The sequence below is a fragment of the Ananas comosus genome, linkage group 3 (genome assembly GCF_001540865.1).
Source record: "Ananas comosus cultivar F153 linkage group 3, ASM154086v1, whole genome shotgun sequence".
Classification (NCBI taxonomy): domain Eukaryota; kingdom Viridiplantae; phylum Streptophyta; class Magnoliopsida; order Poales; family Bromeliaceae; genus Ananas; species Ananas comosus.
The window spans coordinates 6,348,327-6,375,483 of NC_033623.1; the positions used below are offsets into that span (position 1 = coordinate 6,348,327).

At 36.2% G+C, this 27,157-nt stretch overlaps 1 protein-coding gene across 1 annotated transcript; it reads right to left on the bottom strand.

The window, feature by feature from the left end:
- Positions 1,900-26,038, bottom strand: LOC109707616. The gene is made up of 13 exons (XM_020229022.1): positions 25,551-26,038; positions 24,923-25,094; positions 24,622-24,839; positions 24,420-24,483; positions 24,248-24,320; positions 22,132-22,209; positions 20,755-20,912; positions 10,947-11,115; positions 7,346-7,808; positions 6,464-6,841; positions 4,077-4,280; positions 2,953-3,086; positions 1,900-2,403 (listed from the first exon to the last, which is right to left on the bottom strand). The coding sequence occupies exons 1-13, from the start codon at positions 25,980-25,982 to the stop codon at positions 2,223-2,225; spliced, it is 2,724 nt and encodes a 907-aa protein (XP_020084611.1). The 5' UTR covers positions 25,983-26,038; the 3' UTR covers positions 1,900-2,222.

Consider the following 27,157-nt stretch of genomic DNA (forward strand, 5'->3'; position numbering starts at 1 on the left):
ATACTTTTAAACATACTTTTAAACATATGTATTAACACTTTACATTAATACTTTTATTCAGCAGTTAGCATTAGCACTTTACATTAACACTTATACTCTCCAATTTGGATATGTAATTTTATGTATTTTTCACAATAGATTACATAGAGGCCTTATACAGATACAGTATTAGAGACGCTCCCACCTTTTTGTCTAGCGGGGTCGCAGGTTTGGTGATCGAGGACCACCTTAGTCTGCTTCCACATTATTGAGCTGCATCATCGGGATCGTATGCTTCGACAGTTTGGTCTATTACAGCATATACCTGAAGTAGTGCTTGCCATACCTCGCATCATTTCACGAGGTAGAGCAGATGAGGATTGGGCGGCATACCATACTTCATATATTCAGCGTTAGAATGATAGATTGGTGGATATAGCAGAGGTGGATCCTGAGGTAGATCCAGATCCTATACGAGCTACCACTGTTTACATGCAGTGGTATTGGACGATCACCGGGAGGTGGATATCTACGCAAGTACACAGGCCACCTCTCATGTATTAGCCACGTGGTCACGTCGAGAGAGTATTGGTATGGTTTTAATATATAATATCTTTTTATATTTATTTTTATATATATAAGAAAATTTTGTATAATCTTTATGATGGTGCTTTTATTTCAAGTCGATATCGTGCAGAGATCATATTACACGATCAGACGTGTCCTGCAGGATATTCCAGGAGGTGGAGTATTAGATGCCCTATCACACATTGTCGATCAGATGGAAGCAGTTTTGGAGACTTTACCTACACTTCCACACACTGTACCTCCACGACCAGCAGACTATGGTGGACCATCGATGTCAGGCCATACACCAGTGTATAGTCCACCGAGACCATCATCACCGATAGAGGAGCCACCTTATGTTATGGACACGGCATCGACACCAGTACCAGAGGATCCACCTCGGCCAGTTGATATTATTTATCATAGGCGCCGACGACAGATGCAATCTCTCCAAACAGATCAGCCCTCCTCTTCAGCTTCTCCACGGCCAGACATACTACCGACACCTGCTATGATTGAGCACGAGATCGGACGGGTGATCGGGACGCAGGACACTCAACTGGTTATTAAGGGTGCTTCTATCGAGCATCTCGACCAGTTGGAGGTCTTAAAGCCTTTTGATGAGCATGGTGTTGATCGTGGTCGCGGACGTGGTAGGCGACGTTGTCGAGGGACTAGGAGGAGAACATGATATTATATTTCTATATTATTGAAAAACTTGCTTTAATTTTTGATATTCTGTTGTGATGATCTCATATTGATGCTTTATTGATATTCTATTGTGATGATCTAGTATTTATGCTTTATTGATATTCTGTTGGATTTGTTGCTGTATTGTTAATGTTGAATTACTGCTATTATTGTATTGAATTTGTTGTTGCGTTGTAATGTTGTATTCTGTGATTTTTTACGCTAAAATATTTTCTGAGTCCTAGTAGTTGTATTAAACATGGTGAACCATTCACCATGTTCAAACACGATGAACAATTCACCGTGTTTAGACACGGGGAACCATTCACCGTGTAATAATACACGATGAATGGCTCCCCGTGTCTCATGTATTACCCGGTCTCCCTCTGCTTACTTGTTGCGGGTCCAAGTCTATGAATAACACATTGGACACGGTGAACAGTTCACCGTGTTTAGACACGGTGAACAATTCACCGTGTTCAAACACGGTGAATGGTTCATCGTGTTCAAACACGGTGAATGGTTCATCGTGTTCAACTTAACACACTGGCCCCAGCCCTGCCCGCGTGGCGCTAACATGGCGCTTGCATGGCAGGATCAGGGCCATTTTTGCAAATTAAATGTTGAGAGGGCTATTTTTAAAATAAAAATTTCTCAAGAGGCTAAATGCAAAAAAAGCCCATTTTCCTTCCATAATATACATTCTCACTTGAAACAATTGTAAGAAATGACTTGTTTTTCTTAGTATACAGCAACATGACCCTTCAAAATAAAACAAGAAAAAGGGTCCATTTACACATGAACGAATGACCAGACGGATTGATTAAACCAATCTGACGAACTCACTGCATTTTTTCCCTCTCTAGAGTTCCAAAATTTGCATGCAGCTTCTTGACAAAACTCCACATTGAGCTTCAATTTAATAGCAATATATCATTCGTTCTCAAACTTTAGTAAGGCTTGATAATTGTCACCATAAGAATGACTCACTCCATAATAGATGACTCGTCTGTTGGAGAATCAACAGATTGTCTAGCAGAAAGCACCTTGTCTAGGGTTTGGTCTGCAACTTTGATTCCGCTAGTCTCCATATCTGCAACTATTGCAATAGCCGCATCAACTTCCCCAAGATCGAGGCACAGGATGATGACTTCATCATATAATGGGCTGAATCCATCATAAGACAAAGGGGAAAAGAAAAAGCCAATCCAAATCAAATCACAAACATAATGTTCGAGTGATGTATCAGTAATCAAAACAACTCAGTAGGATATGAATCGAAGCAACTCAGTAGGATATGATTCCTACAGACTAGTTTTGTTCAAACAAATGTTCCATCTCTATAAATCATTAGACAAGAAAATTGTCAGAGCTCATAAGAGCCTATTTGGCCTGGCTGCAGGGTGCCATGCTATTTGAAAGTGCCGTTTGTGCACACTTCTGTTAGAAGCACGACATTTGCATCCCCCAACAACTTCCAGCCAGAGGAGAAGCAGAAGCCATATTTGAGCCATTGCTTTTCGCGTCAATATCTCATTTCTACTTTAACAAGCAAGCTCCAAACTTTTCTGACTGCCAAATGCTCTACTGAAAGTGATTATGGCTCAAAGCAGAAGCAGAAGCTAGGCCAAATGGCCACTAGGGACAACAGGTATCAAACAACCTCTAAACAAACTAATACGACAAAAAAGACGTAGATATATAAATTTCTGTTACCTTCCAAAAACATAACCAAGACTGTGTGTTGTCTGCAATATTGTTAGGAAAGTTGAAGGAAGAGGCGCCCTTATGGCAGCACGCAGAATCATGGCACAGTCTCCAATGGTTGGCATCCCACCCAATTCTATCACCTGAAAGTTGACCGAGCATTGCTGTTCAGATATTTCCATTCAGAACCAAACATATCCCTTCTGCAGAATAACATGAGAAACATGCAGAATAACATGAAGAAACATGCTGAACAAACATGGTTCGGAGCTTAAACCAAACTTCGTAAACCGAAACTCAAAAATCTTAGTATAAAGTTTCGATTTATGTGGGTGCCAATCCAAACTACTGGCCAAAACTAAACCAAAGTGAGACACTTTGATCCGGTTCCAACGCAGATTAATTCTATAATGTGGATCTAAACGACTAAACGAACCAAAGCTATCTTATAGGAACTAATTGTGTAATGCTATCAATCTTTACACAATCAAATGATTGCCCTTAATAGATGAGAATTAAAAGTAGCTTTTACTTTTACCACTATGATATATCAAATTTCTGGAAAATTAAGCTTAATTATGACATACCAATGCTTTTCGAAAATTTGAAAACCTTTAACAGATATTCACAACAGGAACCTTGAAACCGCTGAAACATTAATTTTTGGTAAAGAACTAAAATAGAAACCTATACGAGTTTTGAACCACAAATTAAAGGATACTATTGAATGGGTTCAGAACAAACTTGTCACTGAAGTTTAACTCCAACCAACTCTGGTTTCGGTTGCAGCGTGGAGCCTCAATTGTAACACTTTAGGGTTGTTGAAGATTTAACCCCAACTTCTATTTCATCCTCAGAGTTTAACTTGACCCCAGAGTTTTACCTTGATTCCATTCCACTACTGAAGTTTGATTTTCAAGTCAACTTAGTCCTCAGAAGTTCAATTTTACCAAACCAAAATCTAATGATAGTGCTCCAAGGCACTACTTAGACAATAAAATAAAAGGGCATAATTGTTTTTCAGAACAAACTTTAGGGACTACATTGTTATGAGGACTAAGTTGAAATCAGGATCAAGTGTGGGGACCAAACTTGTATTCCTTGAAAGAGACTAAACAGGAACAGAAACATGCCTTGTGCATGATTTTGATTGCTAACTCAACCTCCCATTCTTGTGACCATTTCCGAGGCATTTTATTCTTCAAGTCCCTCTCCCATGTCCACCCCCAAGCGTCCGCAATGGTAAACATATCTTGTATGTCGAAAATCTTTCTCTCTCGCATGACCTTAAATGCTTCATGGACATCCTCTGGGAACCAATCTTCATCATCATCATCCTACATTAATAGTATTTTTCTTCAAGTATAACAGAAGCTTAACATCATGGATTACCTACGAAAAGACAAAGGACAAAAAACAAGAAAGCAAGAAATAATTCAAAGATACTCTTAGTCATCGTGGAGGAATAAAATAAAAATTTGTGACAAGTCTAATATTATAGTAACTCTTTGTCGAGACCACCTCTCCGTTAACTCGATGATTTGTGAGTTGTGACAACTACAACATGTAAGTGTAGCTAGCCAACTATAACTGAATTCATTACAAATATTTAATGACCATTCTCTGGTGAAGTTTATAACATAAATATGTCTGTTTTCAAGAATCAGTAAGTGATTGATCGAAACACTGTGAATGAAATCTTCAACTCCAGGGAGCAAGGAACCTCCATCCACTGGATTTGTCAACACTAGTATGTCACCCTTCGCACCTTAGTCACCCAAAACCCCTGAAAATCCTCCCAAGGAATACTTTTTCTCTTCTAAATGAATGAACTTACATGGGCAAATGCAGCAATCAGATACAAGGCCAAAGGTGTGGCTTTGTGTAGAGGCCTGTCTATAAACAAAAAGCAGATTGTTCTACAGGATTAGCATTAGGAAAAGGCGTTTCATATCAGTCGACTTCCAAGCATATTAAGGGGAAGAAAGAAAGCTGTGCATTAACAATTTTTTCCCCCAGTAGTAATTATGGACAAATTCGACATCAAGTATGTTATCTGTTTTAGTCTTCACTAATAATTCTGAGATTATTCATGCACATATACACATATGAATAATAGTTTCCATTTTCATACTATTCCAAAGGATTGAACTTCATGTTTCTATTTTTATTCATTGTAAAAAACATATTACGCACATTTTGTACACAAGCTATGTAATTTGATCCATATAAAACACAGTTTTACCTCATTAAACATATAAAACTATAGAAATTTTCTAGAAACAATATGCTAAAGCATTGTAGAAAAGTAGGTTATTAACAGGGACAGAAATCATTCTGTCATAATCTAATATAATTGCTCTTATTTATATTTAAATACTTTGGCCAAACTTTCATAGGACCTTTCGGTTATTAAGGTCTTGTTTAGATGTGGAATAAGTTATCAAGTGATAACTTGTCCGGTACAAGGATTTTCTATTGTGATTGGAAGCTAGGAGTTTTAATTTTGACTTTGAAAGGACTTTGGAAGCTAGGAGTTTTATTTTTTTTTTGACTTTGAAAGGACTTAGCATCGATAATTTGGTAGTATAGCATATTTTACTTAGCATCGATAATTTGGTAGGATAGCATATTTTACTTATGAAGCGATATATCTTATTGTGAGACCCCATATAGTCCCATATATAAGATATAATACGGCATACGGCTAGACCTATTAACCCGGCTTAAACATTTTGGATGGTGGCTAGGTCCAAGAGATTAAGAGAGTTAAGCGTGCTAGGATGGGAGTAGTCCTAGAATTGGTGACTCCTTGGGAAGTTGGGGCGTCACAATTGGTATCAGAGCCAATTACCAGCCGGAAGTGTGAGATGAATTTCGGCTAAGCTAGGGTCGAAATGACAAGACCAGCGAGACAAGTCTCACATCTCTTGGTACTTGTGAATCTGAGCCTGACGAGAACGTCAAGGCTTAAAGGAGGGGTGACTGTGAGACCCCATATAGTCCTATATATAAAATATAATAGAGCTAAAACTCTTAACCCTGCTTAAGCATTTTGGGTGGTGACTAGGCCTAAGAGGTTAAGAGAGTTAAGCGTGCTAGAAGGGGAGTAATTCTAGGATGGGTGACCCCCTGGGAAGTTGGGGCGTCACACTTATTCTCATAAAATGATTTTGAGGCCTGAATATGGCATGCCATGCTAGACATAGATCACACTTCTCATCTACCAAATAAATACAAGCTTTTGTGTTAAGAAGATATGCTGAACAAGCTTTGTTCACGCATCCAAACAGGGCCTACATGAATTAGCAATTGTACATATTTTGTACACTTCTTTTAACCCTTAATGTATTTCTAAGACGATATTTTGATCTGCATTCTGAAAATGAAATCCAAGTTATTCTCGTATAATACATAAAATATATTTTGTTTCCAATCCGTATTACCAATGCATGTTAAAACAAACATAAAATGATCATATAAAAGTTAGAAGTGTCGCGTGTAGTTAGTAATCATAGACCTCGACAGATGCCCGAGCAGCCCTCTGTGATTTTTTTGTAGTATTTGTTTCCTCTGAATCCTTCAATAGTTGTATGGCAATCATTTGAAGAGGCTTAGCTCGCTCAACTTCTTTGTCCTTACTAATATCACCAACTTCAACTTGACTTTCTGTTTGTTCCACAACTTCTTCCTCCTCATCTGCCTCATCTTCCTCTGCTTCTTTTGCCACATCCTCTACCACATCATCATCCAACATATCAGGAATATCTGGATCGCCCGCATCAATGGTCCTATCCTGAATATTTAAAGTTTCACCCATAAAACGGCTTTTCCAAAACTCTGTGTTCCCATCTTCGAGCTTAATTCGAAATATTAGTTCATCTAACTCTTCATCAACCTACAAATAGAACAACAAAGAAAAAAATATAGAGAGACTCAGTTCAGAACCTGCAATAGTTAGCAGGTGTCAACTAAGACATACTAGGACTTCTCAAGACAACAGTGTTCGCAGAATTACTAAATTAGCAGCACCTCTTAATGTGGGGCATTACAAATTCAGCCATGGAGTTTGATCACGATTTCCATTCGTCCTCATATTTGCAATTTTAAGTACTTAGCCTCCAAGGCTCAATCTCAATTTTGATTTCGTATTGACGGGCCTCAATTTTATCAACTTAGTCCATGAAGTTTAACCACGATTTCAATTTCACCCTCAGAATTTTAATTTCACAGAAAGATCTACTTGTTAGGAAGGACAAACTTGATGGACTTAGTTAAAATTGAAGCAAAAGGCAAAATTGAAATCAGAGTCAAACTTTAGCAACTGATTGTAATTAACCTTGATCATGCTATGTTACCAACTGAACTCAGAACCAGGAGTACACAAATAAGCAGAACATACCTCTTCTTCCTCCTCTTCCACTGGAGGAACCCAAAGTGGCCGGCCACGTGAACGGTTAATTCTTCTTGCTTTTTGTACTCTCTGATAAAGTACTTGTCTAGTTCCATCTGTAGGTAAGTCTTGTGCTTCTAGCTCCTCCTTTAATTCTGATACTACCATTTTACTGGCAGCCTTTGGTTTCAACACATTCTGATCTGGCCCTTTGATAATCTTTTTCAAACGCTCCTCTACTCTAAGAACATCGGCTTCAGAAACATCGCCTAAAATTGCAGGCCCCTCATTCCTTAAAGTTTTCAGGAGTTTACGATGATAGATCCTCCATTCCTCTAAACAGAGCCGTTTGAAAGATGTTTCCACAGGATTGGAATAAGCAAACCCCAGGGCATCCGGATCCAAAGGAGTTTTCCCCCTGCGCGGCACCCACCGCTTGCGCTCTCCTGTAAGACCTCCCTCCGCTATATACCTAAAATATGTCATAATACATACGACGTAAAAGTTGTAAGCAAAAGAAGAGAAGATATACCAAATATAAATATAACAACGGATATCTATGATGCAACCTTATTCTCTGATTAGCAACAGAAAAGAGTAATAAGTAACAATGTGATGATGTTCAAACAACTAAAACTTGACAAACTTCATAAAGACAAGCTCCCTTATGTTGCAATTAAAGCCAGACTCTAACAAAGTAATGCAAGTGCTACAACCATCTCGACAAATTCTACTTGACAACAATAACAGGACTTACATTCCCCTCCAAATATGCAAAATTGCACAAGTGCCGCTGCATGTTATTTGCATGCATGTTCCTGAAAACCATTTGTATTAGCATTCACATTCTTGCTAGGGGTATATATTCCAATACAGATTTTGCCTGCATACCCCCACAGAGGCACGTGCACACCGATAAATAAGTTTTCAGGGGCAGGCATGCAAATATCAACTTTATAGTGGTATTTGCACAACTCATACTTGTAGGGATATCTATCAAAGCAAAATAAATAAATAAATAAATACTAGTATAGTAACCATTTCTTTGAATGCTAACACTTGGATCTCTTATATTAGAGCTGTCTACTGTGTGAACAATGTTTTCTATATAGACCAACAGAAGTAATATCTTGCACAAAAACTAGAATTAGAAGGAATCATCAGCAATTAAACACCAGTGCAGTCTTAAGTACCGACTATGAGGGAAAAACAATAAAAGTTTTGCAAAAAAATCTTCTGCAGAAATTAACAGATTCTAGTTAACCTATTATCTACACGTATAGTTAATCAATATGCAGATATTAACAAAGACAAGAACGTTTAGATGGCTCCCCAGATGTTACCACAACTTAGGAGCACAACAGCAATATATATATATATATATATATATATATATATAGAGAGAGAGAGAGAGAGAGAGAGAGAGAGAGTCCGGCTGGGATGCTATCGATAGCACCAAGGACTTGGTGCTATCGAGTTTTCCACCATTAGATTTAACCCTTTGATTAGTTTTACCCGTTAGATTATACTGTTCAACCAACCACTCACTCAACCCTAAGGGGCCCACATCATCCTAACCGCACATTTCTCAATCCAAGGGCTAAAAAACTAACAGCACCACTAGCTTGGTGCTATTGATAGTATTCCAGCCTAGTTCTATATATATATATATAGTTCTATATATATATATATATATATATAATATATAATATATAGAACTAGGCTACTATTAACTATCGATAAGCACGGAGCGCTCCGTGCTACCAGTTGTTTTCGATGATGCTGGCGGCTTCCAAATCAACGATCGGCTCCGTTAAAGAAATTGATGCTACACTAATTGAAAAGTATTTATGAAACTAAATTCATAATTTTTCGATATCATTTACCTAATCATAACAGAGTAGTCTAAAATTGGATGGCTAAAAAATAAAAATCTCATGAAAAATGATGAATAAAGATTTAAATTCAAATGAATATACTGATCAGCTCCGTTAAGATTTGATTACACTATTGAAGATTTAGAAACTAAAATTTCAATAATTTTCAATATCATTACCTAATCAAACAAGTAGTCTAAAATTGAAGCGACTAAAAAAAAATCTTATGAAAAATGATGATAAAAAATTTAAATTCAAGATTAGATATAGCATGGATCTACTTCTAGAATAGTGAAAAGAATTTTCTATAAGAATTTTCATCACATTTAGATTGTTTTACAACCGTTAAACTCACGAAACACACGCACTCGCCTTAATAATGTCAATTTTGAGAATCTCTTTGATCACTAAGTCAGAATGAATGTGAAAATAAATCTAAATTATAGTTTCCAAATTCCTTTCAATAGTGTAGAATCAAGTCTAAGCCCCCCCGGAACCTGATCGTCTGTTTGGACCCGCACATCAAACAACTTGTAAGCACGGAGCGCTCCCAGTGCTGCCATAGCATAGTAGCCGGACTCTATTAAATATATACTATATATATATATATATATAATCTCCTTTCCCCGCTGGCTGACTGGCTTTTGCTTTCAAGTGTTCACAGGTGCGATTCAAAGGGGTTTCGGAAAGGGAAGGTGAGGGGTGCGGTTGCTACACTGAGCGAAGAGGATGCTAACGCTACAGAGAGTGACAGCGCCTATTCAGATTCCGACTTGATAAGAATTCACACTCACCATACGAAAGGATCCCGGGAAAGGATGAGGCAGCAAACTTCTTTCTACGAACCACTGTCGATTTGGAAACCGACGTCGGATTTTTATTCGAAGACGGCTTCCATAAACCTTGAAACTGAGAAGCGGCATCATATTGACTTTCTATCAGTCCTTATGGCCAATAATTCTTTTGTAGTCGGTGATTATATATATATATATATATATATATATATAGATAAGTAGATATGAGAGAGAGAGAGAGAGAAGAGAGAGAGAGCTAGTCTCCTATAACTATCTATAGTACCGGGGCCCAGTACTAGTCTCGTTTCGAATCTTAGGGGTAATTCAATCAACCGATCTACACCGTTAACGATCTAGGTATTTAAAGTTTTAGAAATAGATTTTATATTTTTTTGCGTGGTTTTACTTATGATCAACAATTTCAAAATTGTCAACTTTCAATGGCTACTATGGCGAGTTTAGAGTTTAATCGGCAGTGAAGAACTAAATTTCTCAAATTTAATAGAAAATACTTTAAACTATCTAATTAAGGTTAACCATTCTTGATCTGTAATTTAAAAGTCCTAGTACTAAATTTTAAAGATTATTCACAATTTCTAAAACCGTACCATTTTGACATAATTTATATACTAAGTAACGATGTCGACAAAAAACTAAATTTTCATTCTAAACTTTAATACCTAGTCTATTTAACGGTGTGGATCGTTTTGAACACTTCGAAGCAAGACTATAGTTCCGGAGTTCCGGTACTATGATTAGTATAGTAGCCAATCTAACATATATATATATATATATATATATATATATATATATATATTTCAGTACAAGATAAATGAAAACAGCAGCCATGCAAAAAAAAATAAATTCAACTTCACCATGGAGAAAAGGAATCAAGTTAAATCAGCATACAAACAAAATTTTTCTGATAATAAAGCAAACCTTGCAACATAATCAATTTCGAATCCAACATCAGCTTCTTCTTGTAAAGGTTCTATCCAGGAGCTCACTAGCGTGCGATATTTCCTGCTCAACATCATTGCTCTTCGTACAATATGTTGATTATCTTTAGCCATTGCTTCCAAAGCTTCAAGCAACTCAACAGCTCTTCCTGATTATAAAAATAACTTGCTCAGAGAAGTTCTAATTCACAACAACACAAACCATTAACATAACCCAAAAAGGCAACTCTGACAAATTATGATGGATCATTTCACAAAGTAGCAAATATTTCTCAATGATGCTATAAAATTAATAACAGACTGATAGTTCTTTGCATCAAAAGCGTAAGACATAAAGAAAAGGGATAAGTAATTTTTCTCAATGAATACAAGAACGTTGAGAAGACTTACAATGAGTTGCATTTAACAATCAATCAAATATAGCTATAAAAATATTATAAAGCACCTTCAATAACTTCATTTATTTTAGATGTACAACTATGTTGCTAGGCGCAACATCAGAAACAACTTCATCTACAATATAAAGAGTTGAGCTAGAAGCCTAGAATACTATCGATATCACCAAGATCTTCATACTATTACTACATTCTAGGATAACGCATTCAAATCGACAATCGAAACTGTTAAATATGAACAAAATGAAGTTTCAAGGAACCAAATTTTACGATCTTCTAACATTATCTTTTATTGCATCAGTTGGTCACAAAATGAACAGTGCGATTGAATATCCTGATAAAAATAGAGGATGAGGCTCTTCCATGTAAAGTAAATTATGTTGATCTAGATTTGGATATAACAAAAAATAAAAATATATAAGATATATAAAAAAGAAGAAACCTAATTTGTATTCTTCTACATCTTTTAAACAACAAATGCCTTATATCAGCATTAAAAATTGAAATTTTCAAAAAATTTGATCATTAGGTACACAACGTCGAAAAATCCTAAATGTTGAGTCCATAAAGTTCAAATATTCAAAATAATGTTTAACAATGTGGATAGTTGATTCGGATGCCCTATCATCGACAATGAAGTACCATGAAGACCTCAGTGTATGTATGTATATATATATATATATATATATATATGAGTTGAGCTAGAATACTATCGGTAGCAAACAGGCTCCGTTGCCACCCATTTGTTTTCGATGATGGAGCCTCCAAATCGCCGATCGGTACCGTTGAAAATGATCTATACCACTTGGAGTATTTAGAAATCAAATTTCATGCTTTTCCGATATTGTTATCTTGTCCATCAAGTGGGCGTAAAAATGAACGGCTGAAAATGAATATCCTCTAAAGAGTGATAATAGGAATTTTGTAATCAAGATCGAGAGTATAGATCTTGTTCTAAATAGTTTAAAGAATTTTCTAACCAAAATTCAATTGATTTGGATAGCTTTACACCGTTAAACGAGAAAACATCTCATATCGACCATTAAAATTACAAATTTTGAAATCCTTTGATCATTAGGTCAATGATGTCGAAAAGATTTGAAATTTGATTTCTAGATACTTCAAGTGGTATAGATCATGTTCAACGGTGCCGATCGTCGATTTGGAGACTCCATCATCGAAAACAAATTGATGGCAACGGAGCCCGTTTGCTACCGATAGTATTCTAGCTCAACTCTATATATATATATATATATATATATATATATATATATAGAATTATCCTACTATAACTATCAATAGTACCAAGCCCTTGGTACTATTGAGTTTTTCGACGTTGGATGAAAGGATGTGCGATTAGGATGATATGGTCCCCTAGGGTTGAGTGGATTGTTGTTAATAGTATATAATCTAACGGGTGGAAATGATCAAATTTCTAGGATACGGATACGGCGATACGGATACAGGACATGGATACGAAACGATACGAATATCAGGTACGGAGATACGGATACGGGATACGGATACGACACCGATACGGATAACGGTGATACGGCAATTCTAAAATTTCTACGGATACGATACGCGGGATATCTTGAATAAAATATTATTTTAATTATATTATATATGTTGATTTTATATAATGATACATTGAGACAATCAGGATATTTGGACTATATTAAGGAATATATTTTAATATGCATTAAACTCTCGTATAATTAATCTACATGTGTTCATAAAAAAAGATAATCAATCATATGAAATAATAATATAAAAAATATCAAACCAACTATCATCCAACTTGATCAAATGACAACAATAGATACGTAGTTGCACAAATTAGATAATTTGCCATTCAATATATATATCTGTTTTGTTAGTTCTATAATTAAATTAGTAATAAAAAAATATGCTAACAATTTAATAGAGAAGGAAAAAAAATCATATTCTCTATAGCCTTTGTTCGCTTAATGCTAAATTGACAAATTAGATGAAAGAGAGTAAATACTGTGTGAAGATAGAACGAGAGGAAGTGCCTTCTACCATTCAAGAGCAAAAAGATAGAGGAAATGACAAATTGAACAAAGATTGATGTTTTTCTCACTCTTTTCCTTCTTTCTAATAGGTTTGGACGTGAGCTTTTAAAAAAATTTTAAGTTTCGATCATTTTAAACCAAAAAAGAACCTGGCTGTGTCCCTCCAGTATCCCTCACGTATCCGAGCCATATCCGATATTTTTTTATATTTTAAAAAGAGTTATTTGCATACACGTCCCTGCAAACATAGTGAATTGCGGAAATATCCCTGCAAAACGGAAACTCCATAAGTTGTCCCTGCAAAAGTCCTAAGTTATGCAGATATGTCCCTCCGGTTAACATCCGTTAGTGATCTGTTTATTTTTTAACAGTGGATTCGTAAAATGACCATTTTACCCTCACAAATATATCCCTCCATAAGTTTTCCTCTTCTCTTCTCTTTCTCTTCCTATTCGGACCGTTGAAGCAGACAACGGCGGCGGCGACATGGGGTCGGGTTCGCCGGCGACGAAGAAGAGGGAAGAACGCCGGGGCACCAGAGCTCTACCCGGAGCTCGTCGCCCTCAACGCCGTCCCCTCCCTCGTCGGCCTCCTCGGCCACGACATCGCCGACATCGCAGTCGACGTCGTCTCCCTCCTCACCGACCTCACCGACGCCGACGTCCTCGGCGACCACGACGACCCCGCGCACGCCCTCGTCGCCGCCCTCGTCGACAACAACGCCCCCGATCTTCTCGTCCAGAAACTCGCCCGCCTTTCCAAGGCCGACCCCGACGAGGTTCTTCTCCCTCGCCGGTGACGAAGAAGAGAGAAGAGGAAAAAGGAAGAAGAAAGAAGAAGGGAAAAGAGGAAGAGGGAAGGGGAAAAGGAAGAGGGTTCGCCGCCGTCGCCGCCACATCTCCTCACCGGCGACGAAGAAGAAGGAAGAGGAAGAGGAGGAAGAGGAAGAAGGGTAAATACGTCAATTCACACTATAATTAACTATGGTTAAGTATTTTAACCGTGGTTAACGGAAATTTTCAAACAGATCTGGACGGCAGGGACATATCTGCATAACTTAGGACTTTTGCAGGGACAACTTATGGAGTTTCCGTTTTGCAGGGATATTTCCGCAATTCACTATGTTTGCAGGGACATGTATGCAAATAACCCTTTTAAAAATGTCGGATACTTCATTCCCGTATTGGACACGTATCGGGCGCGTATCGGTATCCGATACGGGTACGACATGAAATTTGAAGTATCCGTGCTTCATAGATTATACTATTCAACCGATAACTCACTCAACCCTAGAGAGCCCACATCATCTTAATCGTACATTTTTTCATCCAAGGGCCAAAAACCTAATAGCACCAATGACTTGGTGCTATTAATAGTACAGTAGCCCATTTCTATATACAGAGAGAGAGAGAGAGTAGGACTTGTGTGCTATTAGGAGCACAGGCCAACATGCTCCTAACCCGTTTTCGATGATTAAACTTTCGAAACGACGGCCAACTCTATTAGACTTGATCTAGCGTATTTGAAGTATCTAGAAAATAATTATTGCTATTTTTGAGCCCTTTTGATCATTAGGTAAATAATATCGAAAAATTGCGAAATTTATTTTCTAGATACTTCAACTATTGCAGATCAAGTTTAATAAAGTCAATCGTCGATTTGGAAGTCCCAGCGTCGAAAACGACTTGATAGCACGAAGGCCTCTATGTCGAACTTCATACATACATACATATATATATATATATATATATATAGAGTCCAGCTGGGATACTATCAATAGCACCAAGGATTTGGTGCTATCGAGTTTTCCACCGTTAGATTTAATCCTTTAATTATTTTTACCCATTAGATTATATTATTCAACCAATCACTCACTCAACCCTAGAAGGCCCACATCATCCTAACCACACATTTTTCAATCCAAGGGTTAGAAAACTAATAGCACCAATAGCTCCAAGACCCACATCATCCTAACCACACATTTTTCAATCTAAGGGTTAAAAAACTAATAGCACCAATAGCTTGTAGCTATTAATAATAGTATTCCAGCCTAGTTCATGTATATGTATGTATATATATGTATATGTATGTATATGTATATGTATATGTATATATATGTATGTATATGTATGTATATGTATGTATGTATATGTATATATACATATGTATATGTATGTATATCTATGTGTATATATATATATAGAGAGAGAGAGATAGAGAGAGAGAGAGAGAGCTAGTCTCCTATACTATCTTACCGGGGCTCCGGTACTATAGTCTCGTTTTCGATCTTAGGGTGTTCAAATCAACGATCCATACCGTTAAAACTGATCGAGGGTATTTAAAGTTTTTAGAAATAAAATTTTATATTTTTTCGACAGAGTTTACTTTATGATCAAACCATTTCAAAATTGTCAATTTTCAATGGCTACTATGACGAGTTTGGAGTTTAATTTCAAATTTTGATAGAAAATACTTTAAACTATCTAGATTAAGGTTAACATTCTTGATCTTGAATTTAAAAGTCCTATACTCAAATTTTAAAGATTATTCAATTTCCACCGTCCATTTTGATATAATTTATTTACTAAGTAAACGATGTCGGAAAAAACTAAAATTTTATTCCTAAGAACTTCATATGCCCTAAATCATATTTAACAGTGTGGATCGTTAATTTGAACACATTAGATCGAAAACAAGATTATAGTACGAAGCTCCGGTACTATAGATAGTATATAGGCTAAATTCTATATATATATTGTATATATATATATATATATATATATATCGTATATATATAATTTAGATAGAAGAGAGAGAGAGAGAGCTAGGCTCCTATGCTTTCGAAAGTACGAAGGCCTCCGTACTTTTAATTTGGATACTTCTACACCGTTGAACATAAAAACGTGCCACATCGGCCGTTAAAATAGTCATTTTTGAGACCTTTTGATCGCTTGGTAAATGATATCAAAAAATTATAAAATTTGGTTTCTAGATAGTTCCAATAGGGTAGATTATACTTAACGGAGCCGATCGTCAAATCGGATGTCCTATCATCGAAAACAACTTACAAGCACGGAGATCTCCGTACTTTCGAAAGTACAGGAGACTTACTCTATATATGTATATGTATATGTATGTATATGTATGTATATGTATATGTATGTATATGTATGTATATATATGTATATGCATATATATGTATATATACATATGTATATGTATGTATGTATATGTATGTATATGTATATATATGTACATGTATATATACATATGTATATATATGTATATGTATATGTATGTATATGTATATGTATATATATGTATATGTAGATATATGTATGTATATGTATATGTATGTATATGTACATGTATGTATATGTATGTATATGTATATGTATGTATATGTATGTATATGTATATGCATATGTATATGTATGTATATGCATATGTATATGTATATGTATATGTATATGCATATGCATATGTATGTATATGTATATGTATATGTATGTATATGTATATGTATGTATAAGTATGTATATGCATATGTATCTGTAGATATATGTATGTATATGTATATGTATGTATATGCATATGTATATGTATGTATATGTATATATATGTATATATATGTATATGTATATATGTATAAAGAATTAGGCTACTATACTATCTATAGTACCGGAGCTCTGGTACTATAGTCTTGTTTTCGATCTTAGGGTGTTCAAATTAACGATCCACACTGTTAAATATGATCTAGGGTATATGAAGTTCTTAGGAGTAAAATTTTAGTTTTTTTCGACATCATTTACTTAGTAAATAAATTATGTCAAAATGAACGGTGGAAATTGAATAATCTTTAAAATTTGAGCATAGGACTTTTAAATTCAAGATCAAGAATGTTAACCTTAATCTAGATAGTTTAAAATATTTTCTATCAAAATTTAAAGAAATTTAGATTCTTCTACACCGTTAAACTTCAAACTCGTCATAGTAGCCATTGAAAATTGACAATTTTGAAATGGTTTGATCATAAAGTAAATTATGTCGAAAAAATATATAATTTTATTTCTAAAAACTTTAAATACCCTAGATCAGTTTTAACGATGTGGATCGTTGATTTGAACACCCGAATATCGAAAACGGGATATAGTACCGGAGCTCCGGTACTATAGATAATATAGGAGACTAGCTCTATGTATATATATGTATATGTATATGTATATGTATGTATATGTATGTATATATATGTATATGTATATGTATATATATATATATGTATATGTATGTATATGCATATATATGTATATGTATATGTATATGGAGTCCGGCTGGGATACTATCGATAGCACCAAGCGTTTGGTGCTATCCAGTTTTCCTCCGTTAGATTTAACCCTTTGACTATTTTCACCCGTTAGCTTATACTATTAAACCAAAAACTCACTCAACCCTAAGGGGGTCCACATCATCCTAACCGCACATTTTTTCACCCAAAGGACGAAAACCTAATAGCACCAATAGCTTGGTGCTATTGGTAGTATTTCAGCCTAGGTCTATGTATATGTATATGTATATATATATATATATATATATAGANAAATGACGGGAGGAAAGTGAAAAATCGGGTTTTAACAGGAGGGTTTTATGTAATTTAGCCTTTTTTTTGGGGGGGGGGGGTCTAGTGCTGAGTATGCTGTTTAGATGAATTAAACGTTTTTATAATTTTTCTAATTAGGTTGTTGGTGGAATGCTTTACAAAATATTGTGTTGTTAAGGAAGCAATCCGGCATTTTCGAGCCCTTAAGAGCATCCCTGGTGGGACAAAAGTTCTATACAATGAAGGAAACTTTGGTGATCCACTCTCTCTTTATCTTCGAGCGTTATGTCGGGAAGGTAAAATACTTTCACTTCCTAGGCACATATATATATATAGAGAGAGAGAGAGAGAGAGAGAGAGAGCTACTATACTCTTATAAGTACGGAAGCTTTTGTGCACACAAGTCATTTTCGATGATGTTTCTTCTGAATCGACAATTCATACCGTTAAATATGATATAGAGCATTTGAAGTATCTAGAAACCGAATTTCATAATTTCTCGAGTTTATTAATAAAGTCCGTCAAGTAAGTAGAAAATGAATGGTCAAAATTGAGCGATCTCCTAAAAATAAGGGTTAGAGTTTTCAAATTTAAGATAAGACTTATTGATCTTGATCAATATAGTAAATAAAATTTTATATAAAAATTTCAACTGATTTCGATTCTTCTATATTGTTAACTAGGAAATGCTCCATACTAACTGTTAAAAATATCAATTTTGAGGCCCTTTGATTGTAAGGTATATGATGTCAGAGAATTATGAAATTTGATTTATAGATACTTCAAATGCTCTTCTAAATTATTTTAACTTTATGGATCGTTGATTCGGAAAATCGTACTCATAAATATTATATATATAGAGAGAGTCCGGCTACTATATCATTATGAGTACGATTGCCTTCGCACTTGTAAATCACTTTTGATATTGGAGCTTCTGAATCGACGATCCATATCGTTAAAAAATGATTTAGACATTTGAAATATCTAGAAATTGAATTTCATAATTTTTTGACATCATATACCTTACTAGCAAAGGGCCTTAAAATCAACATTTTTAACTGTTCGTGTGGAGTGTTTTCGAGTTAACGGTGTAGAAGAATTGAAATCAGTTGAACTTTTAATAAAATATTCTATTCACTTCACTGTATAGATTAAGATCAATAACTCCGATCTTGAAATTAAAAATCCTATCCCCTAATTTTGGGAGATTGTTTGATTTTGATTGTTTATTTTATACTCACTTGATAGAATTTATTATAAATTCGAAAAATTCTGAAATTCAATTTCTAGATACTTTAAATGCTCTAGATCATATTTAACGGTATGAATCGTCGATTCGGAAGCTCCGTCATCGAAACGACTTATAAATACGAAGTCCTCTATACTCATCCTACTATATATATACATGCATACACACAAACATACATACATACATACATACATACATAGGATGAGTATAGAGGACTTCGTATTTATAAGTCGTTTCGATGACGGAGCTTCCGAATCGACGATTCATACCGTTAAATATAGTATGTATGTATGTATGTATGTATGTATATACATGCATACACACAAACATACATACATACATACATACATACATACATACATATATGTATGTATGTATGTATGTATGTTTGTGTGTATGCATGTATATATATAGTAGGATGAGTATAGAGGACTTCGTATTTATAAGTCGTTTCGATGACGGAGCTTCCGAATCGACGATTCATACCGTTAAATATGATCTAGAGCATTTAAAGTATCTAGAAATTGAATTTCAGAATTTTTCGAATTTATAATAAATTCTATCAAGTGAGTATAAAATAAACAATCAAAATCAAACAATCTCCCAAAATTAGGGGATAGGATTTTTAATTTCAAGATCGGAGTTATTGATCTTAATCTATACAGTGAAGTGAATAGAATATTTTATTAAAAGTTCAACTGATTTCAATTCTTCTACACCGTTAACTCGAAAACACTCCACACGAACAGTTAAAAATGTTGATTTTAAGGCCCTTTGCTAGTAAGGTATATGATGTCAAAAAATTATGAAATTCAATTTCTAGATATTTCAAATGTCTAAATCATTTTTTAACGATATGGATCGTCGATTCAGAAGCTCCAATATCAAAAGTGATTTACAAGTGCGAAGGCAATCGTACTCATAATGATATAGTAGCCGGACTCTCTCTATATATATAATATTTATGAGTACGATTTTCCGAATCAACGATCCATAAAGTTAAAATAATTTAGAAGAGCATTTGAAGTATCTATAAATCAAATTTCATAATTCTCTGACATCATATACCTTACAATCAAAGGGCCTCAAAATTGATATTTTTAACAGTTAGTATGGAGCATTTCCTAGTTAACAATATAGAAGAATCGAAATCAGTTGAAATTTTTATATAAAATTTTATTTACTATATTGATCAAGATCAATAAGTCTTATCTTAAATTTGAAAACTCTAACCCTTATTTTTAGGAGATCGCTCAATTTTGACCATTCATTTTCTACTTACTTGACGGACTTTATTAATAAACTCGAGAAATTATGAAATTCGGTTTCTAGATACTTCAAATGCTCTATATCATATTTAACGGTATGAATTGTCGATTCAGAAGAAACATCATCGAAAATGACTTGTGTGCACAAAAGCTTCCGTACTTATAAGAGTATAGTAGCTCTCTCTCTCTCTCTCTCTCTCTCTCTATATATATATATGTGCCTAGGAAGTGAAAGTATTTTACCTTCCCGACATAACGCTCGAAGATAAAGAGAGAGTGGATCACCAAAGTTTCCTTCATTGTATAGAACTTTTGTCCCACCAGGGATGCTCTTAAGGGCTCGAAAATGCCGGATTGCTTCCTTAACAACACAATATTTTGTAAAGCATTCCACCAACAACCTAATTAGAAAAATTATAAAAACGTTTAATTCATCTAAACAGCATACTCAGCACTAGACCTATTTAAACCAGGTTAAGAGTTTAGCCTTATTATATCTTATAGGCTAAATTACATAAAACCCTCCTGTTAAAACCCGATTTTTCACTTTCCTCCCCTGTCATTTAAAAACTTTTGGCCCCTTATAAAATAAAAAATATTCACAGGGGGGTACGGTGTGAACTGTTATGACAAAATGACCATTTTGCCCCTTACTATTTCGTCTCCTCCCTCATCTTGCTCGTCCATCATCTCAATCGGCCACAGTTCGCGCCTCGATCGGCTGCGGCTCCTCTCCATTTTCTTCTCCACCTGCTCCCCTTTCTCCTCCTGCACCCCCATTGCCCCTCCATTTCGGCGACGGTAGAGNTTTTGGCCCCTTATAAAATAAAAAATATTCACAGGGGGGTACGGTGTGAACTGTTATGACAAAATGACCATTTTGCCCCTTACTATTTCGTCTCCTCCTGCAACCCTGTCGCCCCTCCATTTCGGTGACAGTTGGGAGGAAATCGAGGTGGGAGTGGATAGAGAGGTAGGCAACGGCAACGAGGGCGAAGGCGAGGCAGCGGAGGAGGGCGAGGGGTGTTTGTGGGCACGGACGGAGATGTGGGCGGGGGCGAGGTAGTGGAGGAGGGCGAGGCGACGAGGCGGAGGAGAGTGAAGCAATAGTACAGAGGGCGGAGGGTATTTTTGGTATAAAAAATATTTTATAACGAAACCCTAACGGATCACTAACGGTAGGTGATGAAGTGAACATTTTTTATTTTATAAGGGGGCAAAATGTAGATTTTTAAATGACAGGAGAGAAAAGTGAAAAATCGAATTTTAACAGAGGGGTTTTCTGTAATTTGGCCAAAAAAAAACATCAATTCATCACCAAAAGACTAAAAAGCTGAATAAGCCAGCTAAAGCCACAACACGTAACAATAGTTGCCTTAAACTGAAAAGAAGAAACTTCATCTTGAATAGCCAACTAGAAAGTTGAATAATGAAGATTTCATATCCAAAAATGTTTCAGCAATTAGTAGAAGAAGACATAAAATGATGTAATAGTAGCAACTGGACGAAAGAGATAAAGTTTATGTGGTAACTAAAAACAATTATACGATTTATCCTTCACATTCTATTTTTCCAGCATTATAAATCAAATATAGCAAAAAGAATAGAAAATTTTCTCACGCATAAGTCTTCACATTGGGTTGTAGACGCTTGTGATCTTCAACCATCATTCCCAATAATTCCGCTACATCTTGCACCCTATACATAAAGAGACTAACATGGTAAATAACAGAGAAAGAAAAGATAACATAATAACTTGGAAACAACATACAAAAAACAAAGATCAATAGAGTTTCAGAAGCTTTATCAACAGATGCTGAATATGAGGTAATATCAAAAGATCAGAAACAGTGTAGAATCAATAATGACTGCTAACTAGAGATATGACTAAGCCAACAGTAAAAGGATAAAAGAGGAAAACTACTAAAAAACTGTTGAATATGGCAACAGACATATAAGAAATGAAGAGAATAAAAAATTATCCAAATATCCCTGCCAAGGGTGTAAATAGCATGTAGTAGACACATATCTTTTGCAGGTAATCAAAGCGGATAGCGAAAAGTGGGCGCCATAGAGGTCGCTATGAGCCCATAGCGAGATTCACCATAAATTATTTAAAAGTCTTCCTAATTGTATTTAAATTGAACATGGTAGAAATGATGTACCATCTCCAAACATAAAGTATTGCATTTCAAGTTACACCGTATTTATAATTGCAAATCTACTTATTTAAATATCTATTCCTATTGATATTCTTAATTGTATTTACATTGAAAATAGTAGAAATACTATACCAATTCCAAATATAGAAGTATTGCATTTCAAGTTTCACCATATTTATAATGGCAATTCTACTTAATATGGTGACCTTTGATAATCTTTGGTGGCCGCCAAAACACCCTCATGGTCACCATTTTGCTTTTTTTCTGCACACTAATAAAACCCTAATTTTCTCACATGGTCCTTAAGATAACACGATTGAATAGTTTCCCAAGAACCTTTTAAGTACTTTATTTCTTACAATCAAACAATTTCTCAAGTTTTCCTTGATTTTAAGCCAAAACTAGCCTACCCAAATCTTTAGAAAATTGGGGCTTAAAATGGCCCTTGCCAGAGCAGCTGCTACGTGCGCTACAACTGCTACAACTGCTAAAGCTGCTAAGCTGCTACATGCGCTACAATTGCTACAGCTGCTAAGCTGCTACATGCGCTACAACTGCTAGCGCTGCTAGAGCTACTATGTATTAAGTAGAATTGCCATTATAAATATGGTGAAACACAATGTTTGCCCTCTAGTACAACCATCGTGGCCGCTATAGCAACCATAGCAACCGTTATTTAGAACACAAATCCCTGCAAAGTTGTGCAATTACAATTTTATCCCTTAAAAAGTTTTAATTGGCAAACATGACCCTCTAAATTCTTAAAATTTTGAAATATATCCCTCTCCATCAGTTGAGCTATCAAATTCACCAATCCGAGTGAAAATGAGGGAGAAAACGCTTTGATCATCATTTTCCATCTTTAATCTTTAATGTCTATGTTTACTGTCTCATATCATTCTATATGAGTCCTAAATCCCAAAACCTTAAAATCCGCATATATTTTCAATAGCATAACAGTCCTAATAGTAGAAGAAAACTATCTGATGGTAGTCAACCAGCACGGACAATTATGCAACATTTAGAAAATTCAGAGGGATCATTTACAATTCAAAATTTTGAAAGGATAAATACATATCTTCCAAACTTGCAATAAAATTTTGAAAGGACAAATCGATATCTTCCAAACTTGCAATAAAATTTTGAAGGACAAATCCGTAATTTATAAATTTGCAAGGACATATGCCTTGACAAAAGAAAAACTAACATGGAGATTCTAGGAGAATATCTGCAATGCAAAGAAAAACTAATACGGAGAATGTGGGAGAATACCGGTGACATGACCTTGCTGCACCATTCTTTTCGGCAAAAAGTTTGAATACCCACATAAATATACCATTCACTCAGATCCCAATATATTACTATATTAACAAGCTTTAAATGTGCCAAATAATATACAAAGGAACTCTAAACCAAAAGGTAGAATAGAATTGTAGCAGATTTTGAACATAATGTCAAATCAATGATTTCAAGTATAGCATAGTCCTACCATGATAAGTCTGCAAAGCAAAAGATGAATATAAAATAGAGAAAAAAATCCAAGGTAAATCTCTTATTTAAATTGGTAGCTCTACCTGTCATAGGACTCTGCTCTAGTGTATGCTTGTATAACCCAATTATATGTTTCAGTGTCAGGTTTCATGAAATCTGCAAAACAAGTATGTATTTATGCAAATATACAAGCATGGAGTTTAAGCACCTAGATATGACTTCAAATATTCAACAATAGATGTATAATTTCTATACCTTCACCACCATATTCCATATTCTCAAATGTTGCAAATGCTATTTCTGGTATTCCACAAGTTGCCTACATAAGCTATTCAAAATATGAACTGACCAGCAGGATACATACATAATATGTGGCAATCATAAGCTAAAAATAAGCAAATGAACAACAAACTTTTTATACTATGTAATCTTAAAAAGATGAACTAACTTTCCTTACCTGTACGCTAAGAAGACAATTAAAGTGGAATGTGGTGGCCATTCTTCCTGCAGCCTCCATCTCATATGCAATGGTCAGAGCATTAGAATGGTCTCCAGCTTTACAGTCTTCTTCAATGAGGAGATCGTAAAGTTCATCAGTCGCTCTTAATCCACCTTTAGATCCTTTAAGAAATACCGTATTGGCATGATCCAAATAGCGGTTCCTGACCAGCTCCTCTGTGTTCGGAGAGACAAAATTCTTAGTCAAGTTCAACAAAGACAAATGGGTCCAAATGCATCAAAGTATATAACTTCAGTACCAACAAGAACAAGCCAAGCTTTGCGGATATCAAATTTTAATTTTTCCATGGCTGCGAGAATTTCCATGCCCCTAGTTGCACGGCCTCTGGAACCAAACAAGCGGATCAGAGCAACAAATGTTTCGTGTAGCGGACGTAGGCCTGCACTCAATTCCCTTCTGAGAGTTTGCATCTGCATTAAAAATATTAGTTGGTCAGCACGAATGCATTCTATTTTTCAGGTACTATCAGATTGAGAATTGGAAAAGAAACACAAGCAACCAATAACGTAGGTGACTTACCCTGGTCACACGCAGAATTTACAAGATGGAAAATAGTAATCTATGGATGTAACTAGCTGTCAGTCTCCCTTTATTATTCCAGCTTTACAATATATTAAAAGAATAATACTGCCGCCAAAGTTATGCGTAAACAAAGGGGGCAAAAATATCAACAAATACCTGTTCTCCTTTCCACCCTTTGAAGATATGTTCAAATCTTTCATTTCTACTATTTTCAGATCAGGTGCGTGTTCTGGTTTGATGTTAGAACAGAATGTTTCTTTAAAATGCTTCACTATAACAAACAGCTACTGGCGAAAAGAAAGGGCTGCGAGTTCAGAATTTCGGGACGGAAGATACGGGCTTACCGCGCCCTCCTCATCGCCGGAGAGGGTTTGCGAGACGATGAGGCCGTGGAAGGAGCGGGGGCCGGGGCTGAGGCCGGCGGCGACCATGTCGTAGATGACGTCGGTGACGCCGGCGGAGTCGCGCTTACGGGCGCGCTCCATGAGCTCCTCCATGAAGGTGAACCTCAGCCCCTTCTCCGCCGTCGACACCGTGGCGCTCGATGATGAAGAAAAGGAGGAGGAGGAGGAAGAAGAGGATTCGTCGTCCTTGGAAGATTGCTTCTTCCTCCGGCCCTTCCTCTCCGGGGTGGAGACCGCAAAGAGGACGGGGGATGCTCGGGGCTTCGAATGGGACAGAGGAGAAGCGTGGGGGAAGTTTCGGCTCAAGGATAGGGGAAACGCCATGGATTTGTAAACCTTGGAGGAGAACGGGTGGTGAGGAGGAAGAGACATGGATAAGGGGAGAGAGGAGTAACGAGCGGGGTTTTGGGAGGGAGAAGGAAGTGGGACTGTGGGAGGGTGATTCTTTTTTTTAATAATTCCAAAAATTTCAAATTGGCCAAGATGACTTTTCGAAAATTTTATTTGAACAATTTTAAACTTCTTCCCACCAATTTAGCAACACATAAGTGCCTGTTTGGTTTCGAAAAACAAAAAAAAAAAAAAATTCTAACGAAAAAAAATTTTAATTTCTGTTGTTTAATTTTGCCGAAAAAAAATAACGTGCTTGGTTGATAAAAAAAAAATAAAAAGTAGTTTTTTATTTTTATATTACTTATTTGATTCGATAGAAAATTTAGTATAAAAATACCTTCTAACAAAGAAGCGTAAGATTACTCACTTTTAAAAATTTTATTTATAAAACTATATAGTGTTTCTGAGCTTTGGATAGGATTGGCTTCAGTATTAGTGACTGATCAACACATCTGAAGTGTGTCGGATTGAGTCGGAATCGTTTCTGCGCGAAATGGATGCAGAAATGGACTCGGCGCACTCAAATAAACAAAACTGGAGTTTTGCAAGATTCGGGCCCCCAGAACTGGCTTTGGGTCGTCCAGAAGTTGAGTGCAGAACTGAGCAGAACTGGAAGCCAATTCGGGTCCATGTTTCGAGCGCCCGGATGTGGGTCCGAAAGTTCACCTCGTGAGTATCGTTTGCGCTTACATGTGGCTGGTGGTAGGTGAGGCCCGCCGGAGCCGGATATGGGCGCAGCACACTACTGGCAAAGACTCCGAGGAGGAAGCCTTGTGTAGCCGGGAGGATTCGGGTGCCCATAATGTGGGTCCAAGCGCCCGGAAGTGCCCGTTTCTGCTGAGTTGCGGGTTTACAGCTGTTGTTCTGAGGCTTATAGGACCGTTCTAACACCCTATAAATAGGTGCTATTCGACCCCAGTGAGCTCTTTTCACATGTTCTTTACAGAGAAGCCTCAAATTGCTTTTCTAACCCTCAGATTTCCTCAATTTGCATCCAATCTTTCAATTGGAAGGTGGTGGAGTGCTAGTTCTGCAGTTTTCCAGCAACGACCTTCGGTGTTTTGGCTCGTGTGCGACGTAGAAAGGTCGGATTGCGGTGAAACTTAGTTTGTTGGATTCTAGACTTCAAGAGGAATCCACTAAGTCCAATATTG